Source organism: Varanus komodoensis, unplaced genomic scaffold (genome assembly GCF_004798865.1).
Source record: "Varanus komodoensis strain SLA01 unplaced genomic scaffold, ASM479886v1 scaffold11, whole genome shotgun sequence".
Lineage (NCBI taxonomy): Eukaryota > Metazoa > Chordata > Lepidosauria > Squamata > Varanidae > Varanus > Varanus komodoensis.
Genome location: NW_025335317.1, coordinates 2931112 through 2955889, shown reverse-complemented (window position 1 = coordinate 2955889; position 24778 = coordinate 2931112). Strand labels below are relative to the sequence as shown.

Here is a 24778-nt window from a genome sequence, read left to right as displayed (position 1 = left end):
AGCTAGCTTTTCCTTCTGGCCTTTCAATCAGCAGTTCCAAATCCACATGTGACTTGCCTTGTGACTTGTCTGTACTATGAAGCCTTTGGCAAGTGAGTAGCAAAAGCCTTTAAAAAGAAAACGAACATGTTTAGCAGATCCCTCCCTCTACAAGCTCGCGTAAAAACCGCTCACAAAAAATTCTAACATGCTGTTCCTTTCCCGGCAAGGCACGGCCTTCTATACTTGAGCGATTTAAGCCTTCATGATGTCTTGCACAAGTTTACCCGCGATGCCAAAGTCAGACTGACAGGTGTGCAACGTGTTGCAACCACTCCCTTTTGCCAGGTAATTAAAGAAGATGAAAGATCAGCCATCCCTGGCTGCCTTCCAAACCTCGGGCAAGGCGGCTGGTTTCCGGTGACACGATTCAACATGGAGATCCACAGTATTATACACATCTAGCAAGAGTTACCAGAAGTTCTGTGCAACTGATGGTACAAGCACATCTGTAGAATCCATAGCCCACTAGTCAACTGAGTAAGGAAAAGCCTCTTCCAGTGAAGGAAACTGGGGCGAGGCAGCAGGTAGGGAAGGAAGTGCACAGCCACTTCCCAAGGTCCAACCACCACGAGCAACTCTGTTCCACGGGGTTTTACATGCAGCATTTAAAATCGGTTCACAGATGTCCGCACCATCTTGAAATCCACTATGAACGTTGCATTTGGGCAAAAAGTGTCATCTTTGCACAGGAATTTCAGCATCACTGAAAATCTAACCTCCCAGTTTCTCAACACGAGAAAACACAGTGGTGTTCACAACATGTTTTCCCAAAAGTTCGCTTACTTTTTGCTCATGAGCTGAGAGAGAAATCGGTGGATGTGCAGCAGGGAGGCGAGAATGCAAAGAGGCATTCTAACTTTAGCAGAGACCTTGGCCAGAACCACTTTCAGGCCCTGCCAAACTAAAACTGGAATAAGAGCGGCCAAAACGGTAAATTGCTGCTCAGCTCCTGATTGACCATGTAATGGAAACACCACAAAAACGCAGGCACAAACCTTTCCCGGCTGTCAGTGTCTTTTCACTGGAATAGCCTGTAACTTGAGTTACAAACCTGTATTAACTATGACCTGGATGACAACATAATTACTAGATATGCATGTCTAATCTGACACACTGGCTCCTCAGCCTGGGAAAAAAAATGCCCTGGTCTTTGATGCTGTCATGTTAATCATGTCTGCCGCATTTTGCTCCATGACAATTGTCTGTGCCGGTTCATGGAAGAGGCAGAGTGACTTCGGAGTGGCTCTCACGAGCAGGACCCACACGAGTCATCAAAGTGCATTGTGGCCATGAGGGTACCAAGGCAACGTCGTTTTCTACTCCCTTTCCAGCATGGTGGGGTACCAGTGTGGTACCTGCAGAGGGAAGCAAATGCAGAATGTGAGCAGCGTTGTCAGCATGGCTCCTCGTCATTCTTGCCCTTGCCCACCAGATCGGTATAATGTAGGCAAGTCCGGAGAGGGTAGGTGCCTTAGCATGGATCATGTCCAGCCCTTTGCCACATCTCTCTGTGCAGGCCACATGGCTACATTTCAGTCTATTGATGTACGGATCGCCTTTGGATGGGTTCTCCAGTGTGGGCCGTAGCATCCCACAGCTATGAAGTCCCCTTTCCAATCTGCCGGGCACCTAATCGAAGGGAGCTGCAGGGAAACACCGTCAGCAAGAGAAAGCCAACAAGTTCCCGTTCACACATGGAATGCTGCACAGCCCTCCGAATTCCTGTCCCTATTTTTCTAAAGCAGCTTACGTGGATGCTCTAGATAGTTTCTATGTAAGCCTGTACTTGTAGATAATTCAACATACAATATTTTAAAATGTTATCTTTAAAAGCTTGCACGTTATTCAGTTGTGAGCAATACCTGCAAAGAAAAAGGAATTCCACAGAGGGTTAAACCACCAGATTTTTTTCATCAGAACAACCTTTCATTCAAGCAAAAGGTACAGAAGAGCACCTGCTATCAGCCATTTTTAGAACGCCAGACAAAATTTCTACTCTATTCTCCCGGTGCATAGATGGAAGTCCAAATATGTTGAATTCTTAAGTGAGACGAGTTTTCTTCCCAAAACATAAGAGACAATTAAAGAATTACAGTAAGTTATCAATGCAAGGTTGCAGAAATGAGATCTGTATGGAAGGAAAAGCCAAGACAAATCTGTTGAACTAAAAGAACTAAATCATTTGAACAAATTAGAGAGGTCAGTTTTCTCTTAGACTAGCATACTCGTGATGAAGCATCCCAGGGAAAATGTTCTGTTCTCCCCCAACTCTTTCGGTTCATTTTTGAAAAATAATGTATGTAAACACGTGTTGAAGAACTGCAAGACAGAGTGGCTTCACAACAAAATCCGGTATTTGTAAACATCACTTTATTTCCCCAGGAAAAAAGGGTTCACAACTGCCAGTTGCAAAAACAGAGCAAGATAAATCAATTAGCTTGCTAATTTCTCCCCCTCTCATTTATTTAGCTCTGCACAGTATTTGTCATAATTGACTATAATTATGTTAATTACTAACTCCAGTATAATTACAGTATTTGTCATTTAGCACACTGTGTACCCAAAGCAAATCTGGCAATTGTCGGGCATCAAAAGGAATACAACCAGCCTCCGGGAGGGCTGCCTCGGAAAACTGGCTGGTATATATTCAGCAAATGAAAGGGCAAAGGAGAATTCCATGCAATGCTAGTCTGAAGCACTGGTTCATTAAGGATATTAATTTTCTGATAACTACACATTTAAGCATGACACATCAGAGAGTACCTACAGGATTTAGCAATTATTAATGCGTGACAGTTTCAAATGCTAAGTGAATCAATTAAGCAGCAGCATTCACAATTTCAGAAGAGATAACGGCTTCATAACTGCCTAAGACGACAATTTTCACATGACAAAAAAGGGCCATTCAGGCTCCTTCAAAGCCTGACAGGTCAAAAAAGAAGTTTGAAACAAAAGCACCTTATAACCATCATCTCTCCTCTTTTCTTGTCAGATCAAGTTTGCAAGTGTCTCTGCTGAAATGGCATCGCCATGCCAGCTGACACAAGGTGATTTTTCATGTCTTGTCAAAGAAAATCTTTTATTCTATTTGTTCCGCATTAACATGTTACATTTATTGATCAAGCCCTTTCTGCAGCCACAGCAGGGCACTGGTCTCTTGTGCCTAAGGGGAGCTTTGATGTCCCGGTGACATTCCAGGCCGAATAATGCACATACTAAATGGATTTCATGCAGAAAAGTGTTTGTGTGTGACAGCTACATTAATAAAAGCCTCTCTCACACTGATAAATATGCAATTGCTACTATTAAGATTTACGCAATTACAGTGAAAATATTCCCTGCACCTAATAAAGGTACCCAGAAAGAAAAGTTTTAACAATAGCGCCTTTTTCACCTAGCAAGGAGAAAAGACGACTCGGCTAAACGAATAGAATGAGAAGGTTGTGCTTTATCTCAGATCTCTTGCTCTTTCGTCATTCTGTCTCTTTGCAGGGCTTCTCGTAGCGAGGAGGGAACCGACAAAGTCCCACCTGCACCCTGCAAGCTTAGTAGCACCTCAAACTGGCATCCAGATGCTATGAAACTCAGACAGAAGCAGGACGCAGGAATCTTTCCTGCAAAGAAGGGAGCCAGAGAGCCCTGAATTGTGCTACAGGTTGCAATAGATAGATTTTAATAAACAAACAAATAAATAAATAAATAAATAAATAAAGCAGGCAAGCATCATGTTTGTGAGTTCACTGGTACCACCTTCAGCAAGTTATCCTATCCTCTTGTTCCTCCAGGTCCTCTGAAAGTATTGGGCATGATCCCAAGAAAAGGAGGATTCTGGACTGCTTACCTACAGATACTTGCACAGAGAACACCTCAGATGCCTTAATGTTGACTCAGAACACACAGTCTCTTCAACACAGGCCCTTCGCGCATTCGCTGAAGGTCACCAAGCTATTCAACCGTACACATGGAGCAATCCTAACTTCTTTGAGGAAGTGACCTCACGCAGTGGCAGCTGGGCCATGCTGTGACAAAGAGCAAAGTACTTCCACTGCTAATTGGTCACAATACTGCGCTCAGTCCTTGGCAACTGAAAAGGTTTGCTAGCCTCGTAGCATCTTAGTTTTCGGAGTCGTCTCTTGAGGCTGGATGTTTTGGACACCTGCCTTGAAGGTTCCTTTCTGTTCAAGCAAAACTTCCTCCTGTTAGCCAGCAGTCAGGTCTCATGAACCAAGGTGATCCCAGATCAGGATCCTAGACCAGAATCTAGCAACCTCTCTCAGATCTATAGACCCTTTCCCCTCAAAGGTCTTCAGGAATCAGGTTCCCCATATCAGGACCACCACAAACCTAAAAGGCCCATCAGATTGAAGTCATATTTGCCATACATCGCGGGCAGTGCTTCAACAACAAAGTCACATTGTGAATTCGCCCTGTTTCCTGAACATAAGCCCAATACAACTTTGGGGACACGGAACTGGTTCTTGGATCCCTTGTGCATGACTTTATGATCTCTTGGGCATTCCTGACTTTCCTAAGGTAGCACCTATTTCTTTGCTTTATTTTCTGGAGAGGCAAATACCTGTCTTGTACTTGCCGCAGGTACTGTTAGATACCTTCGAAACTTAATTTGAAGATATTTCCTTGGTTCTCATCAACATGTTCAATATATTCACTCACTTTCTCTAATTTTTTAAAGTAGACAAATGTGAAAAGATTGTCAAAATAATTTATTTCAGCCACTTTCCAATGAAAGCAGGGTCTGCTTACTTCCCTAGGAATAACCGAATGGACGAATTCACGAAGCTGCTGTCAATAATTCCACCCTATATATTTCTGCTTAAAATTCTCCAAAACTCCTGATAAACCAGATTTAACAAGGTTCTCAGAATGTCTTACGCCATGTTAAACGTTAGATTAAAAGCAGTTTTTAAAAGGAGAGACACTGAAGACAAAGAATTCCCACATTCATGGATCTATCACTGCACCAGTCTGAGCCACGATGGAGACAACGGCGCATGCAAGTGAATTCAATTTCTGGCCACCACCAGGAGTATGTGGTGGCTGTGAGGGCCATGGAGCCACCCTTCTAGCCAATGCTATTGAAGCCTGCAGGAGCCCATACAAATCCGCAGCCACGTGGAACAGGAGCTGCCTTATCTGCGATGCCAGCCCATGGCTTGGCAGAGTGCAAACGGCACCCGGGGCAGCTGTGGCCAGGAGCATTTTTGGGCCACTTAAGGGAAGTACACCAACTGTGCCCAGTTCTGCATTCAGTGAATTGAGCTGCTCCACACGGGGCTGGCCCTTGAAGCCTTTCCAGGTACTTCAGTGAGCATGAAAGGTCTCCGCAAGGTCAGGGACAGGACAGGTTTCTCGGTACCTGCAGCTCCACTCTAGTGCCAACCACGCTGGATAGTCATCCACTCCTGTGCACGCGCCAAGGCACTCATCAGCATCAGAGCCCTAGGAGGCTTAGGGCCACGTGGGTAGCCAGCCACTGAGATCTGCCCATCAGCTGAGAGCATTAAGCGAGGCCCTTCCGACAACCCGCACACTGCCGTCCCTTGCGAGTGGGACTTCTCTGCTGTGGCTCATGGAACTCCCTGGACCAGAACGTTTCATCAATCCCCTCTTTCCCAGTCCTCCATCGTCAGCCGGCTTCTGTGGCACAGCTTTCTTTTCTGCAGTAGCAGCTCTTGGCTGGTGCAGCTTGCTCGGTTTGTTTTTGGCAGCTTCACTGTCTTGGTTACAAAAGCTGCTTTTGGGGTAGGAAAAAGCATAGGCTAGGCCCAACCCAGATGCCCATACCCAATGCACAGACGATGAGCAGACGCATCTCTTCCGAAGAGAAGAGGCCTGCACAGGCTTTGTGCAAACTGGAACCCCACTCGCAGGGCCATAATTGCCTTGGAAAGCTGCCAAATGTGTCCTGCAGAACAAGCCAGAAACACCCAGCACCTCTTTGTAGGAACCTCAGTGCCTGGTGGGTAGGATTATATTTATTCAGTCTAGAGCTTAAGACTCAGAGTCACCTAGATCCCACAACAAAAGGCCAGGGTGTGTTTGCTCTTGAGGAATGTTGCACATCCTTAGAGGCTGTCATTCCGTGGAGTACAGAACCCTGGAGGCAGCCTTCCTGGATTTATACACGGGCGGAGAAAGAGTTGGCTCTCAGATCTCAGAGAGCAATCCAGTATCCACTTATCTTTGTGTAAACCCCACTGAACTTAGCAGAACTTACTCCTGCACAGACCCATGTAGGACTGCACCATTCGGGGCCAACAGCATCCTGCTTTCAGGGCCTAGAAATCAGAGCACAGTGGCCAAGTCTCTAACCGCACTGCAAGTTCTACGTACATAGCCGTCCGTGCAGAAGTCAGGACGGGCTGTGGCTGGGACCTCGCCCAGTGACCCTGCCCCAGCCTCCGTCACATCCCCACATTTGGCTGTTTGGATAAATGCCAGTGAAAATGCGATGCAGAACAAAAGCGAAAGATCAGACGTGCACTAAAACAGGGCTAGAGGTTTCCACTACTCAGGGTATTTGGACCGACTGTGACAGCTGCTTCAGTAGCGCTCGGGCGGTGATCACCTTCATCCCCACTGGGTTCAAGCTGTTTGCAAGATGTGGGGTGCAGCGGCCTTGCAACTTCCGCTCTAGATCACCTGCACAGCCCTAAGCCTTTTAAAATTGCACAGAGCTTCCCACTACTTTTGGAGGACACGGTATTCAGTACTTCAAGTGCAAAATGAGGTTTGTTTCCATACTTCAAAGAATCGAAACTTTATACATGGCAACCAACATGTCACAGATCATTCCCCCCCATGGTGAATTCGAGTGGCCAACATAGAGAAATGAACCCAAAATAGGGCCACTGAAAATATTATACGGACATATTAACGTATTTGGCAAGAATCTTATGGACTGACAAAAACATTACAACGTTTTTAAGAAGCGGCACTCTGAGATGGGTGATGCTGAGTGCCAACTGGAAGAGAAGACCTGTTGAGTTCTTTGCATCAGTCAGTATCCCGGAGGAATCCACAGCTGGATGATGGGAACACTGGAAGGGAGCACCAAGCTAAGACTGCAACTTCTTGTATGGATGGGCTTCATCTGCTCCCATTTCACATCAGCCACTGGCTGCACTGGGATTCCGATGCCCAGAATGGTGGTTTACGATTAGGGAAAGAATGGTTAGTGTTCAGTTACAGTGAACCCAAAGATTAAAGAATGAACGTGCATCTGTCCAGGAAGCTTGGAAAGGTTGATTGGAGGAACTACAGATTAAAATCCTTACATTATACATGATTTAGCAGTTCTTAAATACACTTAATTTGTCAATGAGGAAAGATTTTTTATCATGCTTGAGAAATCCACGCTGCTTGCATTATGTGATTTACATTTAGATGAATTACCAAACTGATGATCCAAATGCATAAATTATGGCCAACAGCAAATTACACATGGAGCAAGGCAGCATCCGCAAGATTTTTTCTCTTTGAAAGCCATTTTAAGAGTCTGTCCAATCGCTTCACTCCTATGGGTTGGTTCAAAGTGTATTTGGTTTCAGCCAGTGATTGGTAGCCTGCAGTCCCCACAACTAGTTTCCAGAAACCTCTCAGCCATTTTCACAGCTCTCTCTGCCGCTGGTAGAAATTCTGAAATCCGGCAACAAAGCAACGCACAAGGGGAAGCAACAGTTCACTCTCGGGAGCACAATTCTGCTTGAAAGCAAGAAGCGTGTGCCTCAAAGAAGCAGCATTATACCAGGGGTGCTACCCCTGCCAATGCCACAGTGCATTTGGCCACATCAGTTTCAACCACAGGGGAGAAGTACAATCCCTGGAGGGCTTTGGGGTGGGTGGGGAGAGAACGTGACCCCCTGGCCTCCCAAAGCTGCCCAGCCGGCCAGGATGCAAACACTGAAGTTACACCCTGACTCTTCAGCACTGAGGTCCTGGTTTGTTTGGTCCAGGTTTTCCCATGGTATCCCGAGAAAGGAACTCTGGCTTCATGTTGGTTTCTTAACTTGGATCTTAAACCAGAATCAGACACGATCACTTTTACACCCAGTAGCATGGCAGGCTTAGCCTTAAAATCAGTGCTCTTTACAGATTTGTATCTTTACAGAATTTTGCATCTGATCTCCCGATAAACAGAATTCTGCGTGCTGCATACACAGACTGCATTGCTTTAGACTTAGACTTACCTACTGCATTGCTATCTGGTAGTCCAGCCAGATATGATGCATGCTTGTTCAAGAAGCACATTTCAAACACAAAAAAGGCCTTGTTCTTGACAATTTAAATCAACCACACCCTGGGAGGCACTTTCTCACCTAAGCCAGTCTGAAATGCACACAAATCCCTGTTCAGCTCCTCTTTTCTCTTTCAGCAAAAGCAGGTGAACAGCACAACAAACACTTGCACAATTTATTGCATCGCAGATGAAACTTGAGACTAATAATCCCTCCTTCATTATTCTTACACACGCAAAGGCAGGGTTAACCACAAACTGTTTTCTGCATATCGTCTATCTCTATTTGAATACAGTCTTTGAAATTAGGTAAGCACTGTAGAAATTGTGACTTAACAAAGCAAAAGTTTTCTTTTTGTGAAGGCTCAAAACTGTTTATGAAAAACATATCCTACCTTAACAAGTTGAAGCTTAGATCGAGTCTTTTTGCAATAGATCCATATTTTCTCCCAAGGAATTCTGGAATTTTGCTGCAGTCTTGACCAATGTAAGATACCTGTAAGAAACAGATATGCACAAAAGAGTTTAACAGCTGGATAATTGGACGTCTTCAGATATTTCTTGTCTTGGCAATCCAGAAAAAGCAAATAAATTAAAAGGATTAAAAATTCAAATTAATCAACTGCTACCACTCTTGAGCTACTCCAGCTCCACCTGTTCAACCCCTTTAATAAATTCCACTGTCAGCTTGCTTCACAAGTTTTCAGTTTCAGAATTAACATATTTAGTAGACCATAAATAACTTTTCCAATGTTACCTCTATAGTAGCTAATGGAATGCTTTGGAGGTTCATGCGTTGTGACGTAGTTATGGCAGGGTCTATCCATAGTTATTGTTGTGTGCTTTGCTGGGTATGAAGTATCCCAAAATTTGGGAGGAAACATGGAGAGGAGAGAGACTACATTTCCTTGGGCCAGTTAATAGGGAAGCATTTGCAAACAGAAGCAGCACCATAAAAAGTACAGTAAGTGCTATTGCTCTTCACTTCATTACCTCAGTAATCCTCATGTAAGGTGGGGTAGAATTAATGAGGATACTGCAGAGGGGAGGAAGCTGGAACAAAGAAATAGCAGCTTGCTAAGGCCACTGAACACGTTCGTGCCAAGACAAATTTCTTGGCTCTGCACTCGGTATCGTCACTGAAATACAGACCTTGACCACTCCCTTAGACATGGTGGGAAGCAGAGGCGTACCTGCCTCTGCCTCCCTTCTGGCAGAGCTGTCTGTGCAGGGACAAGGTTCTCATGAGGCCTACATACATAACATCCAGTGCTGTGGCCTCTGGTCTCACCACCAAGTCCTTGATCTCTTCCAGGAAATCACGCAAATCAGGTGTGCACGCTTTGAATGTCGCACGTGCGTGTCATGTCTGAATGCCGTAGCCTGGCCTGGCCATCCAGTGGCATCAAATATATACTGCCTGGTCCAGGTGAGGCATCGCTCACTCCTCCTGCCCGCCCACGAGGGGGGAATGATCGGGGACTCTAACCAATCCAGCCTATGTCACACGGGCCTTCCAGCTGTTTTGACGTTTGCATACCTACAAATACAATACACTGAAGTAGTAACAAAGTCTGTCATGTGCAGGCGTAAACATACATGCTCAACTTAATTTTGAAATGGGCACCTCCAACCACAGACAAGATCTGTGCATTACCACTTGGCTAGAATTGCTGCAGGACCCAGCAGTGGGTTCCAAGCCAGAGCTGCCACCAGAACTTAACTGGAGGAGAGGGGAGGGGCGGGGCGGGGCGGGGCGGGGCGCCAAGTCAACTCATATATCCACAGAAATGGAAGAAGGCAGGCAATTGTCTTCAAAACAGCCAATTCTATGTTATCTGATAAACATGCAGTGGCATTTCCGGTTTTGGGGGAGCCCATGGGGCAAAATGCCCTGCATGGTCCTCCCCGCTTGGCAAGCCACCTTACCACCACGGCTGGCCTTCGTCCTGGTCATCCCTGCTTCCACCTGCATGCTAGACAGGCAGAGCACCAGAGAGCAAATATGAGATGGGCATCTACTGATCCTGCTTTCCACCACCGCCGGTGCTGGAGGCAGAGGTGAGACAGACAAACAAACCGGGTGCAGTGATGAGGAAGAGGAGGAGGAGGAGGAGGAGGAGCTCCATGGGGCTCTTGTCAGGAGGCGTCTGCAGGGGTCTGGGCCCTCAAGAAGTGCCCAACAAAGCCCACCCTTGACCAAGATCCTGTAAATAGGAATCTTCAGAATAAGTTACTTCAAAATAAGATCCACACCACCACGTGGAACTCCGCTCCCTAGCAGATGAGTTCAGGTTGTGACACAGATGCACGGCATACAGGCGGGACAGAAATTAGTGGTTGGAAGCTCCAGGAGCCACCTGTTTCTGATAAGGAAGGAATCCAAAGAACCAAATAGCTTGGGACCATGGTACTTGAAGGACCATCTTCTCCCAACTACACCTGCCCAGACCCTATGATTTTTATTTTATTTATTTATTTGATTTATTTAAAACGTTTATATACTGTCCTTTACGTCGTCGTCTCAGGACAGCTTACAACATGAAAACCAATACCCAATAAAAACAATCAATGAGGCAATACAATAGAATAATATATAACCAGTAAAAAACAAATCAAAATTACTGTTAAACTACTAAAATTACTAATTTTTAAAATGATGTTTAAATTAAAAGGTTTTGACCTGGTGCTGAAAAGAATATAGGCTCGGCACCAGACAAACCTCCCTGGAGAGCACATTCCACAGTCTGGGCACCACCACAGGGAAGGCCCTGCTCTGAGTAGATGTCCTTTTTACCTCCTTCATGGAGGGTTCCTGGAGCAGGGCCTCTCCCGCGGATGCGTGAGGGCATATAAGGAACGAGACGTCCCTTCAGGTATCCTGATCGTCCTCAGTTGTCCTCCTCTAGAAGCCCTCACCCAGCTAAGAGCAGGGTTCACCCATGGTGGAATGAGCTTCCTAGAGGATCGCCTGGCACCAATTCCCAGTGCCTTTTTTCCCCACATATTTCAGTTGCTCATTTGCTGTTCCTGTATTTTAAATCTATGCATTGTTGGTAGGTTTTATTTCAAATTTCATTTTTATTTTATACTGAATTGTGACACTTTTCTCTTGCATCTTATGTTTTAATGGTTGCGAGTTGCCCAAAGATCTTCTGCAATTGGACAGTATAGAAATATCATAAATTTCTATACTGTGAGCCGCCCCGAGGCTTCGGCGAATGGGGCGGCATAGAAATTTTCTAAATAAATAAAATAAATACCGAAGATACAACATGGTTGCTTTTATCTGCTTTATTTTCAAATATACCAGCTAAACGTAAGAAAGCAAGCAGGCAGGCAATACAAGTTTTTAAAGTAGGGTTATTCCTCTAGACGCAGCTTGCCTGTAACTGGAGCTTCCTCTCTTGCTTTGCCCATTACCTGCAAAGTCTTCTGTAGCCTTTCCTTGCTATTTTTTCTGCTACTAAACCATTTCTGTCCAGCATCAACTGGAGAAGTGGTACATACCTAACAGCCATTTAAGCAGGTCTCTTTATGGAACCTATAACTACTGAAGAAAACTACAGAGCAATGGTGATCTCCCAAAGAAAGCAAGGGTGTTACAACACGAGGATGCCATTCTCTGAAGAAATGTGCTGTGTAACATCATAGCTTAAAACAAGAGGCAGAGTCCCATCCAAGCTCTCTCACATGCAGAAATTGTCAACAATGGACGTTGCTGAGCAACACTAGCATGCTGAAAGTTTATCTTGCCACACATAAAACAATGGTTGAAATTTTAGTGCTTAATTAACATCTCCACAGAGTTCTATCATCTGTACCAGCTCATCCCTCAAGCAAGTAACTTAAAGATAGGGAAAAGTTGATCAAATGCTTCTGAAAACTACAGCGTTTTACACTGCAAGTATAATTTTGACAAGTTTCTTTTACCCTGGAATTAGTTTAACAGCAAAGCAGTATCTATGCTCCATTCAAAGTTCTACTTTTTAAGAAATTGGTCTTAGGAAGTTCCCATTTGTCTTTGAAGTTCCTATTTCTACAAATTCCTGATAAGAACAAGAAAATAAGAGTCAGGCAAGTTGTGTTTGGATGATATTTCATGTTCTCCAAAATACAACGTACTCTGCAAGACAAGTTGCCAGCGCTCCGTGTAACTTTACAAATCACCTTGGTGGCTCAGCTGGTCTTAAAATGATTGCAATCTGATAATGTAGCTTTTCACCCCCTTTAATTCATCCTTGTTCAGTAACTTCATCTGAGAAAGAGATAGTTGACTACAGAGAAATAGTTTTACTGTGAATACATGAGCCGAAAAAATAAAAAGCTCAGAGTTCATTCTTGCAATTTCCTCTCCATTCTCGAGGCATCTGTCATCCCTTCTCTTGCAATAAATTCCACTTCAGGACAAAGGTTTGCCTTCCACCATCTCCAGAAAGTAAAAGAAAGAGATTTCTTTGAGGAAAAAATGTCAGTCTAATTATCTAGAATCCTGCTCCGAAATCAGCAAACTTCTTCCAGCTATCTTCTGCCATTCATCCTCATGGATCCCAAAGTTATTTATATGATATGTATGCATGCAAATGCAATTATATGAAAAAAACAAGAGCATAAGTGCAGTCAGCAAGGGTAGAAAAAACAGCAGCATGCTTTTATAATCAAGAGAAAATGCTGTGCATGAATGCTACTCTTCCCTGTGTTAGCTTTCAGACTTCCATAGGCAAGACCATAGACCAAACCTGAAAAACCAAATTTTAAACCTCTATGTTTATACTAATTTGGCAGCAGAGTCAAAGACAGCCCTCACTTAGGTGACAGCGTTAGAAAATATATATACATTAGATACCGATACAGATAATATAGAGATGCTGAGATATAGATATATAGATATATAAGGTAAAGGTCAAGGTTTCCCCTTGACGTGAAGTCCAGTCATGCCTGACTCCAGGAGGCGGTGCTCATCTCCGTCTCCTGGCCAAGGGAGCCAGCATTTGTCCGCAGACAGTCTCCGTGGTCATGTGGCCGGCATGACTAAACACTGAAGCGCACAGAACGCTGTTACCTGCCCACCAAAGTGGCGCCTTTCTATCTACTTGCATTTGCATGCTTTCGGACTGCAAGGTTGGCAGGAGCTGGGACGGAGCAACGGGAACTCACCCTGTTGTGCGGATTCAAACCGGCAGCCTTTCGATCTACCAGCCCAGCAGCACAGCGGTTTAAACCACTGCGTCACCTGCAGTCCCTATATAAATATAGAGCATTTCAAACATATAATAACAGTACCACCATATACGGATTGTCTTTAGGGTCTGAAGTGATATCACAAGTGCATTTCCATGGCAGTCATGGAGCTTTTACTCAGGTTTTTCCCCCAAAGTTCAAAGTCTCCTGGAGGCAGACTTTTCCCAAACAACATGGAACTGTCAGGGCAGGGATTGCTTTCAGCATTTCATCAATATAAACTCATGTAACTGCTGGGGTCCCACAGGGATCAGTGATTTTCAACTTCTTCACACATGGTCCAGAATTAGGAGTAGCAGTGAGGTGGCCAGGTTTGCTGGTGACATCAAACTATTTAGGGTTGTTAAAAGGGGATGGTGAGGCTCTCCAAAAGAACCTCTCCAAATGGCAAGGATGGGCATCAAAATGCTAAATGCAGTTAATGTGAGCAAACACCCAGCAATGCAAGCCAGAATAAGAATCCCCGGCTGTACATCTGCACCAGTGAGAGCTGACGTGGCCGTGGCTAAGAAAAGAAAACCCTGGAGGAGGGTGGCCAGCCCAGCAAAAATGCCAACTTCCTAATTATGCCTAACTCCAAGTTAGGCATAATCAGGCAGCACCTCAAAAGTGAAACTGCCAAGATCAGACCGCCCTTCGACAATTCTATGGTGTGGCTGCACCTGGAATGCTGTGTACACTTCTGGTTACCGTTCCTAAAAAATATTTTGCAGCTGGAAAAAGTACAGAAAATCACTATGAAGATGATCAAAGGGCAGAAGCAATTCCCCAGTGGGGAGCGGTTGCAAAGCCTGGGGCTCTTTGGCTTAGAGAAAAGGAGAAATGTGACAGAGGTATAGGGAATCACGTCCAATGGGAAAGCAGTGGATCAGGAGGCATGTTTCTCCTTCTCCCACAGTGCTGGAACCAACACAGGAAGCTTTCAGACAGCCTCAGTGAGAACTTCAGGACAGAGCAAAGGAAGTCCTTCCACATAGCCTACAGCCAAACCATGGACCCAACTTCCACAGGAGCTGGGGGTGGCCACCAGTTTGGATGGGACTGACGCAGCCATGGAGGAGAGGGCTACCAAGAGCAAGAGCTCCTTGCCCTTCTGGCTCTGTACTGACTCCAGCATCCAAGGCAATAGGCCTATGAAACTGCACCTATCACTAGGAAACACGAACGGGTGGATGTTCTCGCACACCATTTGCACATGGTTTTCTCAAAGCAGCCAGTCGGCCTCCAGGGCTGTCCGCAGGCACAACCACCTACTGCAGCTTATTTAATCCTTAGTTTATTTAATCCTACATCAGGCTAGAGGAGGTCTGGTCACGCTTCCATTTCCAAACTGCAATCCCGGCGCAGGCATTCCTGTGTTGAGACTCCCGTGAACACAGCTATGCATAATCAGTTTGACCCTCACACACCTACCCTTGGCAGACTCACATGACAGAGCAACACCCCCTGTGGGTGGCCAGGTAAGTAAGGTGGCCTCGACTCACTGCCAATTAAAGAGCTGTCACGACTCACTGCAGATTAAAGAGACTATAGCTTGGGTTACATACTCATGGTGCATCATCGAAGCTCAGGGTCCATGGTAACAAAACGCTCAACTAAACTGGTCTTTGGTATAATCTAGCATGGTTCTTCTTGTGTCCTTAAACACAATGTTTGCTAATTATAGTGTTTACCGATTGGGGTTATAGAAACGCCCAAAAGATCAGATGTGCAAGTGTTCAGTTTCCCCACTAGCTGGGTTCAAAATGATACCACTGCCCTTTTAACGAAACCCTCAAATTAAAAAGAGGGGAACAGTTGAAACACTGAAGAGCAATCAGCCAGCTCCTTATTCTAGAAAAATAAAGGAAATTTGAAGTGACAGATGTCAGAAAAATTAGTTTGGTACTGCTCTAGGATCCCAGTCCTGTAGGAGTGGTAATCCAATATGGTGCCATTTATAGCTTAACATCCAAAATAAACACAACATATTTTAAGACAGAAAAGATAAACATTTATCTTAAGAAAAACCATGTTCAAATACAGCAACGGGCCCTGTAAAGTCCTTATTTTATATCCCACCTTTCAGATCCAATTACTGTTCTCCCCAAAGGGGTTCTTGTATCATCAAAAGAATGTTAAGCCACCACTAGGCAATTCGGAACCTATCATCATAAAAGAATAAAGCCAGAGCTAAAAAGAGAACAACGACACCTTGGCCATAATCAACCAATTATCAATTCACCACTCCTTGGAGGAAAAAGAGGAGGGCTCAGAAGAGGGCTTTTCTGAGCAAGGAGTCTCACACGGAGGGTGCAGCTGCTCAGAAGAACCTGTTCCTCCTCATTGCTTCCCACAGCAAAGCATCTGGCAAGCAGAATCTGGTTCTTTGTCTGAGGGCGTTTGATCCTCTCGAGGAAAGGGAGGCACTCCAGCAACCTGAGCTTGCCCACACGGCTCCTTGGGTGGTGTGGCGGGGCTACTCGGTACTCCCTGAGCCAGAAGAGCACTGGCTAATATGAGGAAGGCCTCTGCCCTGTTGTAGCTGAACTGCATCATCTCTCTGCCACCGTATTCAAGCGCCATAGCTCTGCCAGAGTCTGCCAAGACCTTGGTTTGGAAACAATTGCTTTGGGAGGCAGATGTTGCCCAGGCAACTTTGTGCCAAAGAATAAGTGTTCTCCAAGGATTTACTCAACAGTCAGGGCTCCAGAAATGCCCACTGAAGCTCTTCCTTGACACAGATCAGTTCATTCTTCTAAGGTTTACTGGAAGAAGTAATCTGTCAAACATGGGATGTCTTCTATCAGAGCAAGAGCTCAAAGAGCAGAGGTGGGGAACTGGTTGCCGTCCACGTGAAGTTGGACTCCTAACTCCCATCAGCCAACATGACCAATTGTCAAGGATGTCAAGAGCAATATTCCAGCCCAGGGCCATCTTAACAGCATTATGGGCCCGGGCAAACCAGTGTACTGGGCCCCGATGACAACTACAACTACCATTAATTTTGGAAGTTTTCCAATTTTCCAAGGGTTAACATACACAGTTAGTATGGGGCCCATGGGCAAGTGCCCATCCGGCCCATGCATGAAGACGGCCCTGTTCTAGCCCCTGGGTATGCTGGCTGAGGCTGATGGATGTTGGGAGTCTTAAAGACCTCAAGCCCTACATTGATTCTCCCACCCCATAACATAGGCATGGAGCACCATGCCTTCAAGCAGCTGAATCCAACACTGCTTCTTCCCACGAACTGCGAGGAACACAGACTTGGTTGGTCTTCCTCCAGCGGGATGCCCTGCAAATGGCTTGGATGACCAGTGGCCAGGGATGATGGCAGTTGCAGTTCAAACCATGTGGAGAGAGCCGTTCTTGGGAATGAGGGTGGCAGTTGCTCTTGGCATGCACTCCTGGGTCACGCCAGTTTGGACTCCAAGAAAGGGAGGAGGTGGAGGGGCCTTTGGGACAAAGGCTTCCAGACATGGCAATGAGGGAAGAACTTCTCTCCCCAGGAGCTCAAGTAGGCTCTGAAGATAGCCAAGATGCATAACTGTCAGGTGCGAGAGGAGCTCTCAGGCTCAAGCGAACCTAGTACAACTCTTGACTCCAAGATGCAACATCAGGAGAGGACAACCAGCTGACTAGGAGACAGGCATATAGACAAGAGGTGGGTTTCCTTCCGATGGGCCCTTCAGAAGGGATCAGGCCCAGACATACTCAAATGCAGGGTTTCCAGAAGGTGTTGCTTGGACTGAGTGCAATGATACATTCTATGCTGATTGTGCTTACTGGGTAAAAATAAAGGACTGTTTGGACAAGGAAACAGTCTCTTGCTTTGATGTGTGAAAGGAAGAAAACTTGGTGCATGACAACCATGTGAGGAAGGAGAAGCCAGCTTTTCACCCATGCTTTCTAAGAGAACAGATGATGACAGCATAATGCAGAGAGAGGGAGGGAGATGACAGACTGTGGCTAGAAGAGTCCAAATGATAGTTTTTACTGGAAGAGTTCTATTGGAAAGATTAACTTTAAGCCTTGCTCTACTGCCAATGAAGCCCAATAGAAAGCAGAACTTTGGGGGCAGTTCAGCTACTAGTATTGCAAATGAACACAGAAGTTATAAATAAAAGGTGAAACTAGGAATACATTTTACATTCATTATGAACAAGCAATATTCCCCGAAGCATGAACTCCAAGAACTATAACACAAAGAATTACTCAGATAATGAATGCAAAGTGCTTGGAACATTGTAAAGCACAATATAAATGTTATTACTGTTTCCCGCTGCTAAATATATAGCCACCTAAAGAATATTCTGAACTTCAAAGGGCATGCAGAAAGCTTCCCAGCAACAAACGCTTGCACTCCATGCCACGTTCGACCACAGCAACCACAATGTACAGCCAATCGTTTGCAGGACACCCCAGGGGTCACCTGGTGTAAACACCCAAAAGATTTACAAAATGGATGCAAACCTCAAAAATCAATACAAACTTTAACATAAAGTCCACTTTTCAAGTGGTTTCTTGCTGTTTGGAACTGAAGCCGCAATTCTGTGAACATGTGGCCAGCCAAAGGTCGGCTGGGATCTACCAGCGAATCTTTGGGTGATTTGTAGCAGACTTTCCGACCCTCTGGAGTCCACGAATGCCAATGCTACAAAGCTCCCCACCAGCACTGTTAGGTTGCTGAAAAATATTACTTGGGGAAACCCTAGAAGTGGATTTTCATCAGCAATTTTTGCTCAGTTCTGGTACTGATCAAAAGTCTCTCTGCTTCTGGGTAAAAAAGATAGTTCATAATGCAAGAACAAAATTAGCCATGCCCACATTACGGAATGCACAGAGATCAAACCAGACAGTCCTAGAGGAGAGCAACCCTGACTGCTCTTTAGAAGGCCAGATACTGAAGATGAAACTCAAATACTTTGGCCACCTAATGAGAAGGAAGGACTCCCTGGAGAAGAGCCTAATGCTGGGAACAATGGAAGGCCAAAAGAGAAGGGGATGGCAGAGGATGAGGTGGCTGGATGGGGTCACGGGGGCAGTGGATGTGGGCTTGGGTGGACTCTGAGGGATGGTGAAGGACAGGAGAACCTGGAGAAATGTTGTCCATGGGGTCGTGATGGGTCAGGCACGACTTTGCAACTAGCCAACAACACATTACAGAAGCCTCTATTTCATATAGGTTTTTCAAATACCCTTGTGTTCGGAAAGCTCATGTGCTTTACTGATACAGTTTTATAACATACTTATATGCCATTTCTCCACACACATCAGTGGTTTCATGAACAGATGTGAGATTTCCACACAGCCAGGAACAGAGCGGGAATTACAAGCTCCAAGGGGAACCCTCATCCATCAGCAGAAACATGGAGCACCAGAAGGATCCTATCCTGTGGCACTGAAGTTCCGCACACACAGGAATGTTTCCTTTCCACTGATATTAATGCAATGTAAACATACTTGCAGTCCAGCCCAAAGCTTGTTCACTTAGGTGGAAGCATGTTTAGGACCACAGCCCCACATAGTTTCCAAGTGTGGAAATAAGCCCCACATATTTAAATGGAACATGTTTCCTTGAGCGTATGCTTCAGTTGGTGGCCTAAAAGAGCTTCTGTACAAGAAAGAAAAGAAAAGCAAGGAACCATCAGCAGAGAGTCGCAACGGCCTGAAATTCCAGGGCAACATTTATCTGACAGCTCCTTGCATTCACCCAGATTTGTTCCAGCAGCTTCTCCACACAGCTGCTGTTCCTCTCTCCGGAAGTTTCCCTGACTCGCTTAGCACAACTGTATGACCAGCTTACTCACAGATGCATCTTTGCAATGTCCATATGGTTTTGCTTTTAGCTCCCACACAGAGTGGGAGTCTCAGAAATTGCACTAACCTGCCCTTGGAAGGATAGCAAAGCAAAACTTGCAATTTACAAAGTTCAACAACCACTGATGAGATTTTAAAAAGATGTCCTCCAATGAACACTTGCAGCAACCAGAGAAGAGCAAGAGGCCTTCCAACCCTGTAAACAGCACACGGAGACCCTGAGCTCAACAAATGTGTACTCAGCTTTTCCAGGATCAGTGCGAGCACAGAAGAAGCACAAGTTGCTTTGTGTACATTGCCAGCAGTAGGGAGCGGAACTGGCCAAGGCCTCTGAGGAACGCAGATTAGGGTAGAACATCTGACACACTTCAGGGCTTTGTTTCCTGATGCAACAGGCTTATCGGTATCATATTGTAAATCTTCAGATAAACGTATTTGTAGCTGTTGAGAAAACTGCCAAGGCTGCTCCACAGCAGGGATTTCAAAAGTTTGCTCCTATCCAAGAGAGGTGGCGAGGTGAGAGTTCAAAGCCTGATGCAGCAGAGCATGGGCCTAGTGCCCTCCCTGTGTGTTTGACTGCAGCATCCCTGGACACACTGGCTGAGGTGATGGGAATGGTTGTCCCGGAGAACTGGAGGGCCCCAGAATGGGGAAGGCTGCAAGACCAACCCTGAATGGAGTTCAAACGGGTGGGTACCAGTTAGCCCCAGCGGCATGCTTCACACACCTTCTGACGGTGCCTCGCCCCCATTTCAACTGCAACATGATCCAGTTGTGCAATGTAAGCAGCCCAGGGTGGGACTGGGGAGAATTTCAGTGCTCCCGAATGCTTCACTGTGGTTTTCAGATGTTGATTTCCATGGAGGCGACCACAAGAAGTCACCTCGTAAGAGCAATGCAAGGCCATTTTGTCGTCTGAGCTCTGAGTCCATCCAGTGGAAGGATGTTCCTTTTCTGGAAAGGGAGAGCACTGAGGCTGGCTGGAGTCAGCGGGCATCACCGCTCAGCTCCTCCGGAGAGCAGCTGCGCCGGCTTCTCGGGACCACAGCACTTTGCAGAACTGTGCCTGCCAGAGTTCTTCCGTCCATGCATTGATTAGGCAAAGAAGGTCCACCTGAATCCATTCTGGCAAGCAGGACCGCTTATGAAGGCAGGTACCTTCATTGCAGGCACCTTCATATGGGCACACGCACTTGGAAATAAACTTGAAAGGTCCTAACAAGGCAGAGAAACCACCTCTTGGGCTGCAATCCAAAATACACTTCCAGAAATTCATTGGAGTTGATCTGCAAATGTATGTAACTTCCCTCTTTTGAGGACCTCTCTGTCACCTCTTAGCACAGCGACAAGCAGGTGAATCCTGAGGTGAGCTCCACATTTAGGTGAAGGAAATGAATCTTGCATCTTTCATCCACAATCATAATCAACTCTACCATTAAAGAGGACTTCAAACCAAAGATGAGGATCACATGGGAATCCTCACCTGAGCAAGAGAGTTAAGTGCATCATCACTGTGTCAGCTTCACTATCACAAAACATGGGAATGACCACCGGTCTAGCTGGGCTCCCAAAATGGCACAAACAAATTAATGGAGGGCGGATTTATCAAAAGCGACTCGCTACCTGAAGGAGCACTTACATCCATATATGCCCAGCCGCCCCCTGAGATCGGCAGGAGAGGCCCTTCTCCGGGAGCCCTCCGTGGAAGAAGTTAGGAGGGTGGTTACTCGGAGGAGGGCCTTCTCTGCAGTGGCGCCCAATCTATGGAATGCGCTCCCCAGAGAGGTCCGCCTGGCGCCGTCGTTATTTGTTTTTCGGCGCCAGGCGAAGACCTTTTTATTTAAGCAGTATTTTAAATGTTAATGTTATTGAATTTTATTTGGCCAGGGCGGCTTGTTTTATAGTGTATGTTTTATATTATATATTTGTATTTTATTTTAATGTATATATTTTAAAATGTTATTTTAATTTATTGTTGTAAGCTGCCCCGAGGCTTTGGCGAATGGGGCGGCATAAAAATGTTTTAATAAATAAATAAAATAGATGGATTCTCCATGTTCAGAACATTATGTCCCTCAATCCACATTCTGCTGCTTCCACATCTTGAAGCTGCCTGGTGCCGCAGAAATGAGATGCTGCATGAAGGGGCCCCCAGCGTGGTGACCACGGGCACCCCACATTTATTTAAATCTTCTTAAATGTTTAATGCATTATTTTATTTTTCAAAAATACACATGCGTGGATTTGTAGAAAATACATGCAACTTTCTAGCAATTCTATATAGACTTCAGCAAAAGTGGGCCAAACACCCTGTAAGATCCATCAGGAGGAGTCATTTATTAGCGCCTCTTCGTGTAGCAAAGATGTCGCAAGGACATCAATCCGCTGCATGATGGGAGGCAGGTGTTTATCTTTCCCATTTTGTGACAGCAACCTTTTGGCCGCCCAAAGGGCACAGAAAATCTGTTTCCCTTCCCAGTTGCTAATTTCCAGGAAGAAAGTAAACAATCTAAGAGTGTATAAATTACCCAATATTGTTGTTTGTTCAAAAACGTAACTACATTGACAACCTTCAACCCAGAACGAAGATACCACTGGACACTGTCAAAACACATGCTTAAAAGGCCATTAACAGCTACACCTGCAACAACTATCCAAATTAGAGAAGCCTTTATTAAAGAGACATTGTGACAACAGACAGAAAACGTTTTGCTGAATAAGACATAGTAACAGGTGTAAGGAAGTTACACATGTTACTGTTACATTTTTACATTTCATCTGTATAAAAGAAAAGAGATACACCAAAATAAGTTACAAAATGTGTATTGCCTACCTACGAGCCTCTCTTTAAACAAGCCAACAAGCAACTGAAATTTTACAACATTGGATGCGCGGCTTAAGCATACGCTATGAAATAAATCCCCCTTTTCTGAAGCAAAGCAGCACACACACCCGTTTTAGGTTGTTTTATGACAACGTGTGAAATGGTCTTGATCCCGAGCGGGGTGAGAGTTGGTGCGCTGCAGGCGGGTGCGCAAAGGTGCTCAGCCGAGACCCTACACCTGCCCGGAGTGCCCAAAGACCTACCACGCCCAGCATGCCCCAGTCTAAGTCTCTCCTCTAACCGAAGCTCGGGGTGTGGGGGGGCCTCTTCCTTGTTTCGTTTCCTAGCCCTGCCTGCAATCGCGGTCTACCAGAACCGGCCTGCACCGCAGGGCTGCTGGAAAGACGAACCACGTGCCATGCGCAGCGCGGGCCGAGCGCCTGGGCGCTACCAACCCAGCGGCTTCCTGCGGAGGCCTCCGGGACGGGAAGCCTTCGGCGGCGGAGCGGACGCCGCTCGCAAGGCGCGCTCGCAGCAAGGCGTGAACTTGCGAGCAACAGTTGGAGGCGGCGGCCCCGGGGCGGGCGTTGCTTCCCTGCGACATCCCGAGGCGGCGAGCCGGGCGCTCCGGGGAGACGCGGTCCCGGGCAGCCCTGAGCCAGCCCGAGGGGGGCGCGGTGCCCCGGGGCGCGCAGGCAGCCGCCCCCGCGGGCGCTCCTCCGCGCGGGCCAGGGCAAGGGCCAGCGTGCCTACCTGCGTCCCGCTGAGCACGGCGCCCTCCATCCCTGCGACGCGCCGGGCGCCCTCCCGGCTAGCGCGGCGGTGCTCCGGCTGGGCGCGCCCCGCTCCCCTCTGCGCCTGGCGTCCCGGCCCTCCGGCGCCCGCTTCCTCCCAGCAGTCAGCTGATCCCAGGGCGGAAGGGCCGCGCTCGGAGCCTCCTTCGAGCGGCGGGAGCCGCGCTGGACCGGGCCAGGGTCGTCCCGCGGGGGCGTGCGCCCGCGGGGAGGGGCGCCCCCGGTGCCCTGCGGGGCTGCTGCGCGCTTCCCAGGGGCGAGCCGGGCCCCCGGGCGGCGAGGGGGCGGGAACCGCCGCGGGGCTTGCTCCCCTGCGCGAGCACGCCCGGGCCAGGCTGTCCCAGGTGTGCGTCTGGTGGAACTCAGGAGTTCTTATGGACTCCTGGGCAAGAGACGCAGGTCTCCTTAAAGGGACTGACTCCCCAGTGAACGTGGCTCGGAGCCGACCCTCTGACACTCCTTTTGCAGCTCTAGTAACTTGGCAAGGCCCCGAGAAGGGGCTTCCAGGGGCTCTCCGCTTCTGCAACCAGCGCACAACTTCGGGGAGAGCCAGAGGGCCACTTGGCCAAGTGCTTCCGAGTCTCCCCACTGGTCAAGCACCGGACACAGGCTCCTGCAAGCCTTCCTTCAGTCATAGGGGACGAGCACTGAGGCTCCAGGGCCCACCCTACAACCAAGGCTGCTGTGTGGTTGCACACAGTAGCCTGGGCACTCTCAGGAAGAGGCTGAGCCATGGGGAGGGCTGCCTTGCAAGAGCCATTGACTCCCCCCACCCCCCTGCCCTGCACCTGGTCCTTTCCCACCCTAGGAAAGGCGGCCCTGGCTTCTCTTGGCTATGGGGCATGCTGCATGCTGTCATCTGCTCTGCTCTGCATCCTGCAGCATATTCTCTGTTTTGAATATTCCTTATATTGAGTAAAGCTCAAAAATTGTAATATATAATCTAAAGTTGTTACTGTGTCCTGCTACCTTTTCTATTATTCTTCACTGTATTACATGGCCAGCAGGCACAGAAGCACAAAGTATGTTGAAACAGTCCATTGCTTCCCCAATTCCTTCTAACGTCTTTCTTTTCAGGAAGAGGCCCAGAATATATTGGTACACATACATTCAGCTTGCATTCTGCAATCTGAGATGAATGTTCTTGGCTGCTACAGGAAGGCACTCTCTTTTGTAGCCGATCTGGGCAAAGTGTACAGCAGGCCAACTCGCAGAGGCTGAGAGCTGGTCGTCGGTTTGGCTTCCTCCGTGCCGGAGGGCAGGCTTCTGCCCCAGGAGAAAGCTGTTGCTGAAGCGAGCTGTGATGACACAATAGCACTACAAGGACCAGCTGAAATGCCACAAAAGAGTGTCCCCTTCTCCAAAGCCCACCCATAGGCCAGAGTGGAGGTGGGCCACCTTTTTCCTATGCAAGGCCATGTTCGTGACTCGGCTATGATTCACAGGGTGGGCAGTGGGTAGGCCAGAGCCGAAACTGGGGTGTAGCCCCCCTCCCTTCCTGTTCAGTGAGCTGCCAGGGAGGGAAGGGACCCATTACTGTGGTCAGAGGTAGGAAATGCTTGCAGGAAGAAGGCTTTTCAAGTCAGGCTGAGGGGCACATGGAACTAGGTGAGGGTTGTGCTGTTGCCCACCCTGGATAGGTAACACAGGAAGCTGGAGCAGGTGAGAAAAGCTGCCATACGGCCATTTGAAGGCAAATTGCACAGTGAGGCCTCCATCCACTCCAAGCCACAATGTCACACTAAGCCCTGTGGCTTCAGGTAACCCTTTAATGTCACACATCATCTGAAGTTGGTCCCAGGAATGCAAAGAAAAGGGTGA

At 47.0% G+C, this 24778-nt stretch overlaps 1 protein-coding gene across 1 annotated transcript in view; it reads right to left on the bottom strand.

Moving 5' to 3' along the window:
* LRMDA (leucine rich melanocyte differentiation associated) overlaps positions 1-22990 on the bottom strand; it is a 757870-nt gene extending 734880 nt beyond the window's left edge. The window contains exons 1-2 of the mRNA XM_044420260.1: positions 22917-22990; positions 8695-8795 (exon numbers count right to left, since the gene is read on the bottom strand). Of these exons, the coding sequence (XP_044276195.1) occupies positions 8695-8795; positions 22917-22946 (131 nt within the window). The 5' untranslated portion in view covers positions 22947-22990. The remainder of the gene's footprint in view (positions 1-8694; positions 8796-22916) is intronic.
* Between the last annotated feature and the right edge of the window lie 1788 nt (positions 22991-24778).